At 39.5% G+C, this 18610-nt stretch overlaps 1 protein-coding gene across 12 annotated transcripts in view; it reads left to right on the top strand.

The window, feature by feature from the left end:
• Positions 1 to 18610, top strand: part of LOC140734700 (AP2-associated protein kinase 1-like) — a 132541-nt gene that overhangs the window by 82347 nt on the left and 31584 nt on the right. For 3 of the 12 annotated variants that reach the window (XM_073059057.1, XM_073059019.1, XM_073059095.1), the window contains 7 exons: positions 520 to 743; positions 1772 to 1929; positions 4731 to 4844; positions 5174 to 5278; positions 10023 to 10124; positions 11477 to 11593; positions 13937 to 14047. In XM_073059057.1, coding sequence (XP_072915158.1) covers positions 520 to 743; positions 1772 to 1929; positions 4731 to 4844; positions 5174 to 5278; positions 10023 to 10124; positions 11477 to 11593; positions 13937 to 14047 — 931 coding nt within the window. The remainder of the gene's footprint in view (positions 1 to 519; positions 744 to 1771; positions 1930 to 4730; positions 4845 to 5173; positions 5279 to 10022; positions 10125 to 11476; positions 11594 to 13936; positions 14048 to 18610) is intronic. The other 9 variants (XM_073059039.1, XM_073059105.1, XM_073059068.1 and 6 more) reach the window with 7 other exon arrangements.

Here is an 18610-nt window from a genome sequence, read left to right as displayed (position 1 = left end):
GCTGGTGGAACGCCAGCAGGCCAGGCAGCATCTATAGGAAGAAGCACAGTCGACGTTTTGGGCCGAGATCCTTCATCATGGCTGACGAAGGGTCTCAGCCCAAAATGTCGACTGTGCTTCTTCCTATAGATGCTGACTGGCCTGCTGTGTTCCACCAGCATTTTGTGAATATTAGCTAAGACATTAATTTGCTTTTTTATGTGATAATGCGATTTCAGGTTGGATGGGAAATATGAGCAAGGCAATGAATACGCATCACAACTGCTTAGATGTGTGGGCAACTTAGTGATTCCCACTCTTTCTCTTATTCCTAAAACAAAAGGAGAAGTTGGAATAAAAATGTTCTGTTCTGGTTGTGTGAGAATAGCATGCAAGGAAATGTTTACCAGTTGCAATGCTTTTAGAGAAATAATGATACAAGTGTTCCCAAGCCTGCATTTTGAGCTTGTGAGCATTTTGAACATTTTGAGCTTGTTTGGGATTGTGGACATAAGTGAAGTTGACTGCTTTCCCTTGCAGACCCAGATCCAGCAGCAGCAACAGCCGCCACAGGTGGCACCAAATCAGTCTCCGAAGATAGTGCCGATGTCTGTGACTCCTCCGTCATCACCCAAGACTCAGCGGGCCGGGCACAGAAGGATTCTGAGTGATGTCACGTACAGTGCAGTATTTGGGGTTCCAGTCAGTAAATCAACCCAGCTCCTCGCTGCCGCTGCCGCAGAAGCTGGTTTAAACAAATCCAAGTAGGTTTGGCTTTTATTTAATGAATGATTATCGTCTCTGGCTTAATTAAATCAGTTGTCTGGCTGGAATTGCAATGAATTGTTTGGGATAAGCAGACAATGTAACCCTATAGGCATATGGTTTCATTAAGTTGTTTACCAAATTTTTTATCTCACCTCATGCTTTTTATTTTATCTCCATTAATTATTCAGCTGGCTTTTTAAATTCATCAAACTAAATCTCTGCTTCCTTCCATTTGGTAACATGTTACAAATTCCCCTCTCTTTAAGACCTGGAGCAAATGGCTTTTGTAGACATCAAGTGCTGGCATTGTTTAGAATGAAGTATCTACTGTTGCATTGGTCAAAAAAAATGGTTAGTATTTAAATATACCTCCAAGAAGTCCACAACCTTACCTCAATGACCTGGAGAGCTATGTTGGCTGGAGTCAGGGCTATATGCTTTGGCTTTTGGTAGGGTCACACATGCCAAACAAGTAAGAGTGGTCCACCAGTCCTCCAGGTTTGGGGGTTCAGCTCAGGGCTAACAATCCTGATGGGTAAAACAAAACTGTTAGGGAAACAGCAATGAAAAATCCTTCTAGATCTGAGTGTGACAGTATTCCTGAGTCTCCACCCGAGACTTGCATGACTGACAGTAGTGAAAACCAAGAGGAAGCTACTGACATGATGAAAGAAACCCTGAACACCGCCAGAGATGGAGGATCTTCACTGCTGCCCTAAACGGCAGTAAGTATTTAAACATTGGATCACTGCTACACAACCCATCTGACCCTCAAAATGGCTCCCTGCTTTCCCAGTCTTGCCTACTCCAGTATTAGTCAATTGTTATCCCAAATGTTTGGCATTTATCTCTGTGTAGATTAGAAATTGAATGTTGATCCTCTGGTCTACCCGACAATATATGGGAATCCATTTATCTACAAAGCCTTTGGATTGCTCTTAATTTAGTGAAATATGTGATGAGTTTTTATTAAGTTTAAACCAGCTAGTGTAAGGTATTCACTGCATGACCCTTTTCCACATAGGTCAGCTACAACAACTCCCTCAGGATCTCCCAGGACCTCCCAACAAAATGTGTATAATCCTCCCGACGTTTCCACCTGGAACCCTTTTGCTGACGACAATTTTTCCAAACTCACTGCAGAGGAGCTACTTAACAAGGACTTTGAAAAGCTGAAAGATAGTAAGTATAAACCTGAAAATACTTCAACACAAGACTAACCCACTCAACAGAACTCTCTATCTTTTATTCTTTGATTGAAGCTTATTCTCCACTGAACAAATTCTATTTTGAGGATTAAATCTGTCTATACTTTTGAACAGGTGATGGTTTTGCATTTGATTAACTTGGAAATAGCATACCAGGTGGTTAAAGATTCCACATATTACAGGCCCAATGAAAGCTGAGTTTCAGAGGAAGCAATGAAGTTTTGACTGTTCACATATGAAACTGACTTGTCAGGCTTCATAATAGACCCAAAAATCATTAAGATAATGCAGATAAATTGACATCACTGTTTTGACAGTAGACAAAGAAAACTCACCTGATGAAATTAACCATTCAGCCCTGAATTTTGAAAACATCCTCCTGACAGCATTGAGGATACGGCCGCATGAATTCAGTCCTTCTGTGAAGAGTGTTCACCATACCGCATCCAAATGCTGCTAACTTGGCTACCGTCTGCCGTCAATCCCATGGCCTCAGTGGAGACCGACTACTAACCTCCTCCACATTCGCCCCGATGCTTCAATCTTCCTCGGTGCTTCAAAATGGAGTCGATCATGCAAAAAATAGTGCAAAGACAAATAATGATGTTGTGTTCATGGGTTCATGAACTGTTTAGAAATCTGATAGCAGTGGGGAAGAAGCTGTTCTTGAAATGTTGAGTGTGGATCTTCAAACTCCTCTACCTCCTCCCTGATGGCAGTAAGGCAAAGGGAGCATGTCCCAGAAGGCGAAGACCCTTAAAGATGGCTGCCACCTTCTTGATATACCAGCTCTTGAAGACGTCCTCAGTTGCGAGGAGGTTTGCGATTGTGATCAGACTGGCTAAGTCTACACTCCTCTGCTTCCTCATGCAGTCCTATGCTTTGGAGCTTTCATACCAGGCTGTGATGCAACCAGTCAGAAGGCTCTCCATGCTGCAAATCTGTAGAAATGTACAAGAATCTTTGAGGAAACTTGGTATGTCGCCAATGTCCTAATGAAATTGAAATTCTGATTTTCTAAGTGTAGTCTGGCTCTTGGCATCATTGCAAGAAGTGTTGCCGATGAAGTTTGAGCAAAGCAGCAGTTGTTGATCCCTAACAATCCCCAATTGCATTGCTAAATTTAATTGAAAGTCTGGAACTCAACAGATTTTATTTTCCTTATGCAAATCCCACAGTGCTCTTATAGAAAGATTGAGCTAGTTATGATTAAAAGTAAAATTTATAAATTGCCTGGCAGACGTACATACTCCCCTTAGCAATCCTTTTGTTGGTTGTTAACTGAGGAACTTGATATTGGCATTTCACACCACATGAGAGCCGCTATCAGAGATGAGCTTCGAAAACTAAACAAATGTAGGCAGAAGAGAAAAGTAATAAGACACTTTCTCCAAAAATTGCTTTTCAATGTGTTAGTATTTTTAAGCAATATGATTTTGATTTGTTTGATTGGAACAGATGTTGGAGAAGCATTGTCAGGGTGGTTTATTTTGAAGTCTGAATGAGGAGAGAAAGGTGGACTTAGGAAAGGGGTAAGGAAGACCATTCCAGGTGATATAATAGTCAAATTGCATGCCTTTACTGGTGAAGCAGAGCAGAAACTCAATAAGTCAGTTGTTATTGTGTACTACAGTATCGACCTTGAACAGCATGAAGGCTGTAGGACAGAACTATCAGTGTGACTTTGGGTAATAATCTCATTCCTTTCTTTGTCTTTAATTTTCTGATTGCCTATTCTTACCTTCCGCACCCACCCACCCCACTCCTAACTTTTGAACATTCTTCATATTACCCTTGTTGTTCCTGGCTTGTTCTACTTTCTGCTTAATAACATCAAAAGAGAACATACATTTTTAAATTGTCCTGTCAGTATCCAAAACAAATACTGAAACAGTGAATGAAAGCACCAACAGCTACATGCTATAGCCTTCTATAAGATAATCTATCAGTTCTTAAAATAAGAGCTCTGTTTAACCAAATCAACAAATTGATCTTTAGTGTGGATTATATGGAAAAAGAACTCCCTATTCCAGCCTTCCTTAACCTGAATTTATTTTGTATCTTTGACTTTTTTAATTGGATGTAAAATTAGCCACAATCTATTATCTTCTATAAAGCCATCCTGTAATTAGTTGGTAAACAAATGATTCTTATTGTTATTTTCCTTACCTTTTTGAAAAACTTGTAAAAGACCATAAGATATAGGAGTAAAAGTAGGCCATTTGGCCCATTGAGTCTGCTCCGCCATTCAGTCATGGGCTGATCCAATTCTTCCAGTCATCCCCACTCCCTTGCCTTCTCCCCATACCCTTTGATGCCCTGGCTAATCAAGAACCTAGCTATCTCTGCCTTAAATGCACCCAATGACCTGGCCTCCACAGCCACTTGTAGCAACAGATTCCACAGATCTACCACCTTCTGACTAAAGTAACTTCTCCACATCTCTGTTCTAAATGGATGTCCTCCAATCCTGAAGTCATGCCCTCTTGTCCTAGAATCCCCTACCACGGGAAATAACTGTGTCATATCTAATCCGTTCAGGCCTTTTAACATTCAGAGTGTTTCTTTGAGTTTCCCCCTCATTCTCCTGAACTCCAGGGAATACAGCCCTAGAGCAGCCAGGTGTTCCTCATATGGTAACCCTTTCATTCCTGGAATCATTCTCGTGAATCTTCTCTGAACCCTGTCCAATGTCTGTATATCCTTTCTAAAATAAGGAGTGCAAAACTGTAAAAGATGGACAGCAAGTTTTAAAATTTCTTTCTGAATTCACAGGTAAGGTTGAGAAGACAGATGCTACCACTGAGAGTCTAATGCCAGGGCTTCCATCCACTCAGGTCCAGGTGCATGCAGATGCTTTTGGAATAGATCCCTTTGCCTCTGGGACAGGTTAGTTTGTAAGCCAATGCAGTTTCACATTCTAAACTTGTACTGTGTTCTATGTTAAAAACGTAGGAAAGGCACTTGACAAAAGGTTTATGTTGGTTCAGGAATTCAGCATTTAGCAAATCCATAAAATTTGTATTTGGACATTTTTGGAGTTATAAACATTGGTGTTGGCCTTGTGGGCTGATTGAATATGAATTGACTGTAAAATCAATGCAACTGGTTGGGCAGATTAGCAGATCATTTTGTGATGTATAATTGTTCTCTGCTTCCTTTTCCTCTTTGCTGCACTTGGTTGTCTTCTGCTCCTCTGTCTGCTCTTGTCTACTCAGTTGGCTCAGCTGAAAAGACTTCAGAACTGTTGGTTCCAGACACTGCCATCCCGCCAATTAACGTACCCGATCCTTTCACTCCTGTAACGTCATCTGACCCACCAGGTAAATAAGTGCTGAGTTTGTCTTTGGGTCCCATCCAGAAGTTGGTTAGTTGAGATCCTTTAGATTGGAACTAACAACTTTTATTGATCATATTAAGCAAGTCTGTTAATAGTAGTTATCTGGGGATCAAGATAATGAGGGCTTGTTGCAAATTGACCAGTCCGGCCACCGTATCCTCTTCATAGAGGTATAAGCCCCAACTCCCAAACAAATTTAAAGCACATTATTTGCCCCCTCACTTTAAGCTTATCACCTTCTTGTATGTGTAGCAACTGAATCAAATGTGGACTTCTGAAGCTTCTGTGGGCACAGAATGTCCTAGACTACCGTCAGCAGATTTAGCCACACATTAAACACCTCTTGAGAAATTTTTTTCATTTGAAATATCTGAAGAGTACCTTCTGGCTATTGAAGATGCGGAGAACTGGGTTATAAACCTTTGGATGGTAACTTTCCATGCAAGGGAGTTACCAAATGCTACAATGTATCAAATATCTGGAAATAAAATAGCTGAATCTTCCCATTAATAGTACACCATTGCATTTCCAGGCTGGGGAAAAAAACGTACTGCTGAAAACAAAGATTTAAGGTTTCAGTCCTCTGGCCATTTTTATGTCTTTCAGTGAAAGTTACAAATCTTTCTGCCTCTCTCTCCCTTTTTTATTCCTGCTTGCACTTTCGGAGGTGATTATACCTGCTGTTAGGACCACACTGCAGAGTGCTAAAAACAGCTCCTGCAGGCCCACACTTCCCACCAAACAGCAACCTGCTTTAGAAGTTACATTACACTGAGAACAACAGGTAGCACAAGATTGAAGCATTCGGAACATCAGAGAAGGCCAAGTTTGGTTGCCTTGCCTTTAGTACAAGGTAATGTTCCTGAAAATTTTCAGTGAAGGCTCAGTATTTTACAAGGCTTATAGATGCCTGTTTCTAATATTGGAGTTGATTTACCCTCCAAAGGGTTTACATTGGGAGTGGCAGTCAGACAATGCTGTAAGTGTAGGGTATTTCTAGCAAGGTACGGAGAACTTGGTCAGAGTTTGGCCATCTGACAGTGTGAAAGGCAGAGTCTGGGACATATCATTGCTGAGAAAAAGCATCATGAATTTGCAACAGCCCCATAAATTAACACTTAAACCATCTTTACCATCTGTGTTGCTGACTGACTTCTTTTGAGGGGAGGGTGGGGGAACATAAAATTGCCCTGAGGTCTCAGTCGGTGGCAAAATTTGTGGTTTTACATACCTATCATGATACATTTAAATTTTTTTAATACACTGTGCTCTTCATGTCCTGTATTCCCAGAATACTTTGCATTTTTTTTGCCCTGGAATTTCACTTCCGTATTATTTAAATTGTAACTAGGTTAATACAGAATCATTCACAGAAAACAATATTAGACTTTCCCCTTGGATTTGAATTAATATGATCATCATTCATTCATTATGGGCCATGTTGTACAACATGGCCAGTCATGGTCTTTTCATGACCATGACTGTTCTTGGCAAATTTTTCTATGGAAGTGGTTTGCCATTGCCTTCTTCTAGGCAGTGTCTTTACAAGATGGGTGATCCAAGCGATTATCAATACTCTTCAGAAATTGTCTGCTGGATGCTCATATTACCATACGCCACCTTCTCCCATGGCTTCATGTGGCCCTGGTCAAGGGATGTGGGAGCTAAGCTGGTGCTACACCTCGCCCAAGGGTGACCTGCAGGCTAGCGGAGGAAAGGAGCACCTTACACCTCCTTTGGTAAAGATGTATCTCCACCACTCCACTCTAATACTGTCATAAGCATTGTTAAAATATTGGTAGTTGATGGCTAGTATGGTGGCCATTAGCCAGTGTTGTGTGTATTTTCCCTCTTGTTATTCACATTGGGACCATATCATTGGGAGCCTAATTTCCTTGTTGTAATTCTAATCACCTTTTTGTCTAAATAATTGTAAAAGCAAAACTAACATTATTTTGCTTATAGCCCATAAACCTGCACCTTAGAGGTAAATTGCATTCCATTTAATGTGACTTTGACACCCTGTTTCAACTATTTGATATCTGGCCATGATGGACAATGCCTTTCTGTGTTGATAATTGATTTTGATCCCACCAAATGAAAGCATTTGCTGTTCACTGATTTCTTAGTTTCTCCATGTAAATACAAGTAATAAGAATATAAATGCATGGTTTCATCACATAGCGGTGCTTTATCAGCACTTGTCAAACTCCACTCTTTGATCTAGAATTTTACCAAGAGATTAAATTGTATTACAATAAAGGGAATCCTGAGGAATTGTGCTATTCCATGACTTCAGTCACCAATTTCATTTATTCAGTTAGTAGTTTTGAACTGGTAGAATATTGTTCCGGTCGATAGAAGCAATTTTGAGCACATTATTAAACTCCACTAGTTATATTGATTTTTGTGAAGAATATGTGAGAAGATATTTCAGAAAATAAGGAGACACAAGAGACTGCAGATGCAAGAATCTGGAGCAAAAACAATCTGTTGGAGGAGCTTAGAGTGTCAAGCAGTATCTGTGGAGAGAGAAGGAACTGTTGACATTTTGAGACAAAACCTGGCATCAGGACTTGTTGACTTTTCAGGTCCAAAACCTGCATCAGGATACAAGTCCTGATGCAGGGTTTCAACCCAATACATCGACAACTCCTTCCTTCCCGCAGCCCACAGAAACATTTCTGAAAAATTGTTTGAAAATGTAATTGTTAAAGTCTTTTTCAGAAATGTTTTAGATTCTTGCATCGGATTCAAATGAATAAATAATGGATGGGTGCTTTGGGCACTTATGGTATGGATTCTAGTATTTCTATGATACGTAATAAAGGTACTTTATTCAGTTTCTGGGATGTCTTTCAGTAGCTAGAGGAATGTGACAGCTGATGATTTGGAAGAAAGATCCTCAAAGGTTCCTATTCCTTGTCGCAAGAACAATGGGAAGCAAATGTAATATCAAATTTGGGAGGCAATAATCTACCATCACCTCAGAAACAGGTTTAAAATCACTGGCACAGTGTATGTTATGAAATTTGCTGTTTTATGGCACCAGTACAGTGCAATACATAAAAAAACTATAGATTACAATTAATACACATACATACTGTATAATTAAATTAAATTAAATAAGTGGTGCAAAAAGTGAGTAAAAATAGTGAGGTGGTGTTCATGAATTGGTTCATTGTCTATTCTGAAATCTTATGGTGGAGGAGTAAAGGCTGGTAATAATAAGAAGAGAGCATGTCTTGTTTGATGGGAGTCCTTAATAATAGACAGCGCCTTTTTGAGTCATCACTTTTTAAAGATGTTCTCAATGTGGGGAGGCAGGTGGCCATGATGGAGTGAGTCTGCAGCTCTCTGCAGCTTTTTCCAATTCTGTGCATACTATACGGTGATGCAACCAGTTAGAATGCTCTCCTATCTGTAGAAATTTGTTAGAGTCTTTGATGACATACTAAATCTTCTCAAACTCATAGCCACTTTGTAATTGTATCGAGTGTTGGGCCTAGGATAGATCTTCAGAAATGTTGACACCCAGGAACTTGAAACTGCTCACCCTTTCTTTCCACTGTTGACCTCTTGATGAGGACTGGTATGTGTTCCCTCAGCTTCCCCTTTCTGAAGTCCACAATACATTCCTTGCTCTTACTGATGTTGAGTGCAAGGTTATTGTTGTAAAACCACTAAACCAACCGATCTACCTCACTCCTGCATGCCTCCTCGTCATTATCTGAGAATCTGCCAGTACAGCATATTTATAGATGGTGTTTGAGCCACACCTCGCCACACAGTCATGGGTGTAGAGAGAGTCGAGCAGCAGGCTAAGCACACATCCTTGAGGTGCACCGCTGCTGATTGTCAAACAATCAATATTGTTGAATACTGTTAAATTCTTGAACTGTTGAACTATTGTTGAATAATCCAATGATTTGGTATCAGAACAGGGCAGGTTATACTGAGTGACTGGCAGATCTGTGCATTGAAAGAACAGTATCAGAACAAAGTACTTTCTGGTTAAAGTTGCTGGAAGGTAACCCAGTATAAAGGTTACACCCACTGGATATGAATGCTTGACTATCTAACTCTTCTGAATTAAAACTTAAAAGATTGTGAGCAACACTATTACATGGAGATAGATTTAATGAAAATAAAATAGCCATAATATGGCCTTGTTTTTTACATTTCCCTCCCTCGACTCCTTTCTCTTCATTTGCAAAGATCAAAATTCTTTAACTTACACCACAGTCCTAGGATTTTAAATGATTTCTTGCATATTAATAAGACCTCTGTGTCAAAGCCACCAGTTTAATAAGTGAAATTCACCTGTAGGATTTCGGGATTTTAACATGGGACTGTTTTTATTGACTTCGCTTTCAGTGCAGACTGAAAACCGGTAATTTCATTGTCATGACACAAGTCAAATTATTGAACTAAATATTGCACATTATCTCTTGATAGACATGTAGTAGCATTCACCCTTTCTGGAATATGTATTGTGAACCTGCAGAGGTACATCTGGAGCTGTGCCAGAAACAATCTGAATCATGATTGCAATATACACTTGCAGATTGGTAAACATATTTACAGCTTAGCTTGTGAGCTGGTGTGAATTCCTCAAATAGCCTGCATTATATAATTTATTTCTTAAAATATTATTCTTTGCAGTATGCTTACATTTCGTATTGTATCTCTGATTTCATTGTTCTTCTCTCCACCTCTTGACGCAGAAAAGCTCATAGAAGGTCTGAAGTCCCCTGAGACTTCATTTCTGCTTCCTGACCTTCTATCTCTTGGTGACCCCTTTGGGAATACCGAGGATAATATCAATGGTAAAAGAATCTCTGGGTACATTTGTTTCAGTATGCATGACCATTTTATAGGAATCTGGAGTATTTTCACCTGTCAAGTTTTGAACCCCTTCCACCTGAGCCCTTGAAAGTCACAATTGTAAAGTTGTGCACATGGATGATTTTCAGTGACATATTTGGTGCCTATTTATTCTATGCCCCCCCCCCCACCACTTAGAGAAAAGGAGCTAATGAGGGGCCCCTTTATTTGGCATTTGTGCGAAAAATTAGAGCATGCTCACCAGTCTACCCAAAGTTAAAGGTACAAGAGTGGCCTGATGTCAGCAAAGTAATAAAGACCCCGTCACTAAGGTAGGGTGTGTTAGTATGGCAGTGACAACGGTCAATGCAGCCAGTCTTCACTAGTTAACCCCAGTCACTTATTGAAAACTGGTGGCATCTGTATCTAGGGGTTGAAGTTGAAAATTCTCTTGTTCCTATTCTTTACATTCTCACTGAATGTGCTTGTGTTTTTGTCACTGCCACATTCTGTCTTGTCTATCGTCCTGTTCGTCATGTGCCATTTTCCTGTTGTAGATGGTGATTGTGTTATGACAGTCTGCGCCTTTCTCTAATACACCTTTAAGTGTCTCAAGGAGCACCCAGCTCCAGCAGTGTTTGTATACATGTACTTTGGGGTATGTATGTATTACATAGGCACTTTGATGTATTTTCTAGTTGACAGAGCCATGACTGCAGCTTCTCATTTGCCTTTGTGACAAGAAGTTACCATGTTTTATTGAAGAGTTGATTTGTTCTATCAGTGTTACCAATTATCTAGCAAGGAAACGCAAGTTACTGTGGCAGAGCACTGAAGAGAATATGACAGAACAATGTATTCATGTGTCAATCCTATGTCACCTGCTTTATTTGAAATTAATCTTAGTTTGGCATCATTTTGCTTGACACAAAATAGGCTGTGTTCATTTGGCATTCATTTGAAATCTGCCACTGAGTGCTGGTACATTACAGAACCCTAAATCTCTACTTCCCCCAGCTTAAATGTGAATTGTTGATTTAAACCAGTAGAACAAAACATAATTCTGAGTACTGCTCTGAAGAGATTAAAAGAATTTAGTTTAAAGTATTATTGAAGTACTTAAACTAAAATTTCTTTGAGAATTATGTGGAAGAGTTTAGTTGCAGTATTTAAGTTTCTGTCAATACTCCAAAGATATATTGTTACAGAGTATAGTAATGAAGAGTGCAGTTATCTAAAGCTTTGCCCATTTTCCTTCACGCTTTGTGGCAGCATGGCCGTTTTCTTGATCCACCTTCACATTATTTGATTGTCTGCTTGCATTTAATTCTTTATTTGTGCCCTGATTCAAAAGGGAAGTCTGAGATAGTGGTGGGAAATCTCATGGCTGGATTTGAGTCTTCAAAGCCTCAGCAACTGGCACCACTGCAGGTGGAAGCTTTGGGTGCTGTGGCCATTACAAGTACTTCAGGTTGGTACACACACTGCATTTAATCTCGGCACCTACCTTTATTACATTATCAAGTAATTTGTGCTTGTTTCTGTTGTGTTCGAGTCAGCAAAACATTCTAAGTTTTATAACCCAAGTTGGAATGCTTACGCACAAGTCTGTTTCATTTTCCCTTTCTCCTCAAATGTGCATTAGCCATTGTTTTGCCTCCTCATTTTTCTTCCTCTGCTCTTGCTTCATGGACCTTTTTCCAAGAAGCTAGAAGGTGGCCTTTATAAAATGTTTATGTTGTTGTAAAACATTTGGTTTTGAATCAAATGTGGGATTATCAATAAATGACCATCATAATTAAAGGAGATGGAAGACCGAAATAAAAACAGAAAATGCTGGTGAAGTTCAGCCTGAAATTTTGTTTTCTCAGCTGCATGACCTGCTGAATATTTCAGCATTTTCAGCTTCGGTTTGTGGGTTTACTAGTTTGGCATCCTGTATTAGGATCGCATTTGATTGAAGGGAGTATTCAGGCTAACCATAGATTAAGTCATGCGGCAGAGCATCTGATGTTTGCCTAAAGAGGAGTTTATTGAGATTTTAAAAGCAGCTGTTTATAGTGACAGTGCTAAAGCCAGGAAGGTGAGATAGTTCTGCTGCTAGTCAAATGCTTTGACCATACTGCTATAAGTAAGATTAATTCATATGTAACTGTTCTTCACTCATCTTGATATATTACCCTGGTTTTAGTGGGAAGTTGAAGAAGTACTGCTTTATGTCATTGATTCCTTCAATTCTTTAGCTGATGCTCAGTTATTAATAAATACTGTTTAAGAAGCTAGGAAGCGGTCAGGGTTTAGTGAGATGCTAGGATGCACTGGGACAAATCATCAGTGATGTACCCTGGGGTCATTGGGTGTTTCAGGTCATTCTCACCCATGTGACCCAGCCAGGGTTGATCAGGACCTGGCTTGTGTCCCAACAGCATTGGTTACATCTCTTGATCCGTAACGATCTGGAGCTTCACTCAGCAGCCTCTGTGACAGTCCTGATGGTTCTTTTCTGTAATGCCAAGGAGATAGTAGATAATTTAACATGACAAACATGATGGGAAAAATTGTTCTTCCACAAAATAATTGGGATTTGGAGTACATTACTTGTTGGGACAATTGGTGTCAATTCAATAATGGGCTTCAGAATGGAGTTGGATAGATATTTGCAGGAAAAGTAATTTGCAGGGACATGTGCAATGAACTGGATAGTGGAACTAAATGGGATTTTTTTTTTTGTAAAGAGATTATGTTTAATGTCCTAATTCTGTAGTTTACTGCATTGATTTGCAATTTTAACATATGTAATGGTGGTAAGGTTTTGGTGGTGAAAAAAAATAGATGAAGTATTTTAATTAGTACACATTAGGCCATAAAAACTATTCAAGTAATAAAATAGTAGCTAATTCTTCAATAATATCTTTCATTTTTAAGTCTGTGTATATGGGGTAACAAAGAAAAAACTTGCTTTATAACAGGCTTAGTGTGCAACTCTTCATGTACTGCAGTTCATACATTGTGCTGATGAGCAGCATCAAGTAAACTGGACCTGCAGCTTCAAACCCAAACACAGGTGCCTTTGTGTTCAACTGACAAGCTGCAAATGGTGACGGTGGGGTGGAACAGTTGCGGTGACTAAGTATTTACGTTGGCAGGAAAGAAGTGAGGCACTGGTCCCCTTTTCTTTTTTTAATTCCCCGCCAACCCCTCCCCCACCCCACCTCTTAACTAAAGCAAACTTGTAACTGTATGGTATTAAAGTAAAGCAGAGCATGAAATTGTGTCCTTTACAATTAAACTAGTTAAAAATAATCCTTCAGGGGTATTGAATTGATATAGTATATGTCATGTGAGGGTGATAACTCACTATGTTGAATCAATTAAGGAAACAGCTTCAGTAAGGTGAAATGAAAGGTGCACTTACCATTATGTAAAGGCCTTGTCAAATATTGCACCTGTTGTATTTAATTGCAGTCAAGTTCTCCAGGCTGCTAAACATCATATTGTTAAAAGTTTGAAGTGCATTTTCAATTATGTTGGATATTGGATGAAGAGAATTGAAGAGGCAAAACAATCAAATTTTACACAGTTTGGATATTTTTGTTGTCTTGAAATAATTATTTTGCCCAGTTCAGAATAAAGCTGCAAAAGAGGTATATTTAATGGGTTAATTAAATAGTATTTTTTTCACTGGGGAGACTTGTATTGGGAAATGAATTGTAGAAAGCATCATTTCAGATTTTAGGGTATTTTACTAATCAATTGCTGTATATCCTCTTTCTGCTTCTCTGCTTTGCACCTGCCACTACTGAACCTTGCTCAGATTCTCTCACTGGAGAGGACTCCATCCTTGACTACTCTCTCCTCTCTAATCCAGTGACTGAAATTATTGATGAATTTTCTCCTGTAGTTTCATCTGGGCAGGTTAAGCAAGGTAAGAACGTCCAGTCCCGATTTGTTTCCTTCCATTGCTAATTCTCATATCGATTCTTACTCTTACTCTCGCCCATCTCCACCTCAAGGTTTATTTGACCTCTTAATGTATTTGAAATAACATATGTTTCCGAGTACTGTCTGCCATGAGCACTTTGTTACAAAGTCATTTTTAAATTTAAAGGACATGGGCATGTTTTGTATATCAAAGATGCTTAAATTTGCACGATAGAAATTTAAAACATAATTGTTGCTAATGTTCAACTATTGGTTTGTGAGAGAAGAGAGAAGCGTTTCTATGGTTACCAGGATGTTGATTTAAAATGAGAGTTGTGTTGTTGCCACAGTTTTTGAAATTTTAGCAATTTTTATTCGTCTCTCACAGCTGACAGCTGCAGTGGATGTGGTACTGGGTGGGCTTTTATTCATTACTGTTTCAATCAATTGAACTGACTAGTCTGCAGTGCCTTACATTATAATTCGGATAGAAAGCACACGATTTCACAAGATAGATTTGTTTGTTGTTGTGCATTCTCTATGGACCCATGTGCTGACAGATTTCCTGATTCTCTGTGATGAATTCCCTCATTGAATTGTGTGGTCCGTAACAGCCAATGTCAAATACTGTTCTGTCGCTTCCTTTCCCACTTCAAGCACAATAATTAATTTGATTTCAGGCCATATAATTTTATGTGTTTTTTTTAAATGGTTGAATAAACATTAGCCCAAGATTTCCATTTAAAAAAGCTGCAATTTCACTTCGAACTGAAGCTTTGCACAAATTTGGGACATAGTCCAACACTGCAGAAGTTCCAAAGGTTGATCATCACTGTCAAATCGACTATGCTCCCACAATAGACGACTGACAGGCTGATCCACAGTATTAGCACTAAAGCAATTACACCAGAGAATTCACTGATTAATCTTGTGTCAGGTGAGGCTTGGTGCATGTTCAGCGGAGAGAAGGAGCAGCAAGGAGGAAAAGTAACCTTAAACTAATTTACGTTTTTTGAAAGTGGAATGTCCAACACTTGTAACTTTTCAGGTTTTTGGACATCATGCGCGGCTTGTTCAGCAATTAAATATGCTACAGTTGATGTCACTGAATTTCAGTGCAATCTCTATTTGAACAGCAAATTATAAACACAAGAAATTCTGTAGATGCTGGAAATCCAACGCAACACACACAAAGCGCTGGTGGTACTCAGCAGGTCAGGGAGCATCTATGAAAGTGTAAAACAGTCGACGTTTCAGGCAGAGACTCTTCAGGATTGGAAAGGAAAGGGTAAACAGGAGACAGTGGGAAGAGGTATCGTCAAGAATCCGTAGGTTTATGAAAAATATTGGTTAACAGTTTGTGTCTAGAAATGGAGACAGGATGATTGAGAAAGGAGAGAGATGTCAGAAATGGACTGAGTGAATTTAAGGGCAGGGTGGAAGTTGGAAGAAAAGTTGATGAAATTGACGAACTCAGCATAGGTGCATGAAGCAGCACCAATGCAGTCGTCAATGTAGCGGAGAAAGGGGTGGAGAGCATTACCATGGAAGGCTTGGAGCATAGACTGTCTCACATAGGCAATGAAAAGATGGGCAGAGCTGGGGCTCATGTGGGAACCCCTTGAGTGTGGAGAAAGTGGAAGGAGCCAAAGGAAAAATTGTTCGAGGATGCGGACCAGTTCTGCCAGACAGAGGAGGGTGTGGTGGAAGGGAACTGGTCAGTTCTTTTATTGAGAAAAAAGCAGAGAGATGTAAATCCTTCTTGATAAAGTTAGTGAGGAGATTGAGAGGATAAGAAGTGTTTGAACAGCCATGTATTGTGCAGTGTCTCACTGATCTGATTAGACCCTGCTTTCATGAAGTTCTCTCCTGGGTACCCACTTAAAATGGGAGTGAGCTTAGTACTTTTCATCAAAGATGGCAAATCAGTTTGAGGATATTCAGGTCCATTAATTTCTTGAGCCTCTCTCACATGGGCACAGATAATTGATTTAGTCATTGCAAGTTATTTTTCTAGTGAGGATGCAGAAGACTGTTAGTATGGATTTGTAGAGAGACGAGGAATCAAGAAGCCATAACATAACAAATATTTTCCCTTGCCAAGATGCCCTTGTATATATCTGCAATTCCATGGGTCTACATTTGCCAATTTAGAAATGGGTGGGAGTAGGAGGGATATAGGAAATGGGGGCTTTTATACATGAGGTTATTTGACCTGAATGCATTGGCTTATAGAGTGGTTGGATCAGATTCAAAAATGGCACAGCTGTGTCACTATCTCAAGTTCATCTTCATTCGAACTCTTTTTCACATTGTTTCTCATAACATCATCCAGGCTACAGCCTTCCACCTTATCAAGCAACAGAGCCTCTCCTGTTACAAGTGACTAGCGGCAGTGAAATGTACTGCAGTGAGGACTTGTCCCTCTTGCTGATAAACCTTTCTAAATTGAATATCTGAGAATGTCTTTGACACTCAGAATCATTCACGTTTTCTTAGTTTCTGTCAAAAAATTTTAAATATATATTTTTAAAAATACAAATAAAACACATATAAAGTACAAAAGAAACTAAGTGAAGGTTCTATATTATATAGTTACCGTTCTCCACCAGGTAACCAATTTCTCACATTGATTTCACTGGTCTCAGGGCTCACTGTATTTGCATCAGGTTAACCAGTGCAAGCTCAGTGGGTCAATTGCCCATCTGGAGAACAGGGAAGTTTGCAGTTTTTTGCAAAAGGTTTGAGCCAAGTTACCTAGTAATACCACAGTTGGTGCTCTGCTGATTGAAAGCCTAAATTCAACTCCACTTGCAAATTGCCTAGTTATGGGAATATCCACCGCACATATGCTGCCGATCTCAGCATTGAAATTTCCCCAATAACTTTCTAAACGGATTTGGATGTATATTTGAACAGAGAAAATGGCAAGGATGTCAATGCATGGGAAAGTACAAATAGGAGCAGGATTAACATAGAAGAAATTTTCTGAGAAAGAATAGACGAAGTGGCTGATTTTTGTGCTATGTCACAGACTTCTTATTGCTAGGCCTCTGCTTCAGTTATACCAGAATGCACCACTTAAAAATGTGAATGAGCCATGATGGTCTGCTCTCTGCGTGCAGGACTTCCAGCATATTGTGAATGTGTTGTAGTTGTAACACCTGCATGTACCAGTTCTTTCACTGTCCCATTTAATGCCACATGTTTAATGTTTAGTTTCTCATTTCAGAAATGAAACCTTGTTTTTTTATTTCAGTTAGGCTTTCGTTCTTTGAGCTGGTGAAAAAATATGATTGTAGCCTTCAAACCCAGAATTTCAGCACACCTTTCTAAATTTGAGGCACCATTAACACATATTGTCATGAACTGCATGATTGTCAAGAATGACCTAATTGGTATCCCTTCACATTATCTGCACCTCAGCCTAACCTGGGGTTATCATGTGATGTACAGTTGCAAGAAGAAGTTTGTGAACCCTTTGCAATTACCTGGTTTTCCTCATTAATTACTCATAAAATGGGGGTCTGATCTTCATCTAAGTCACAACAATGGGCAAACATAATCTGCCTAAGCTAATAACACACAAACAATTGCACTTCTCGTCAATACTGAGGACACCATTTGAAAAATCATAGTCTAGATTCAAGAAAGTATGGGGTAATGTCTTCTACAAAAGCTAGTCAGGTGTTCCGATCAATGAGATGAGATTGGAGGTTTGGATTTAGAGGTGCCTTTTCCTATAAAAAAGAGACACACAAAGTCAAATTACTGACAGAGCCTGCTGTTCTCAAGAAAGATCTGTTTATATGCACCATGCCTCAATCAATACAACCTCCAGAAAATCGTAGAAAAAGAATTGTGGAAATGTATGTAGCTGGAAAAGGCTACAAAAGTATTTCTAAAGACCTGTGTGTTCATCAGTCCACAGTTAGAGAAATTGTCTACAAGTGGAGGAAATTCAGTACTGTTGCTACTCACCCTCAGAGTGGGCACCCTTCAAAGATCACACCAAGAGCACAACATGCAATGCTGAAAGAGGTGAAAAAGAACCCAAGGGTAACAGCAAAAGTCGTGCAGAAATCTCTAGAACTTGCTAAAGTCTCTGTTCATGTCTCCACTATGAGAAAAACACTGAACAAGAATGGTGTTTATGGAAGGACACTACGGAGGAAACCTCTGCTCTGCAACACAAAAAAATTGCTGCATGTCTCAAGTTTGCAAAAGACCACCTGGATGTTCCACAATGCTTCTGAGACAAAAGTTGAATTTTTGGCAGTAAGGCACTCTGCAATGTTTGGAGGGAAAAGGGCACTGCACACCAACACCAAAACCTTATCCCAACTGTGAAGTATGCTGGAAGGAGCATCATGGTTTGGAGCTGCTTTGCCTCAGGGCGTGGACAGCTTGCAATCATTGAGAGAGCAAATGAATTCAAAATTGTATAAAGACATTTTACAGGAGAATGTTGGGCTAGCAGTCTGTCACCTGTAGCTTAATAGAAGTTGGATGTTGCACCAAGACTGAACTGAAATATAAGAGTCAATCAACAACAGAATGGTATAAA

Source organism: Hemitrygon akajei, chromosome 1, assembly GCF_048418815.1.
Source record: "Hemitrygon akajei chromosome 1, sHemAka1.3, whole genome shotgun sequence".
Taxonomy (NCBI): Eukaryota; Metazoa; Chordata; class Chondrichthyes; order Myliobatiformes; family Dasyatidae; genus Hemitrygon; species Hemitrygon akajei.
The sequence above is the reverse complement of the archived record's forward strand: the minus strand, read 5'-3'. Positions and strand labels throughout refer to the sequence as shown.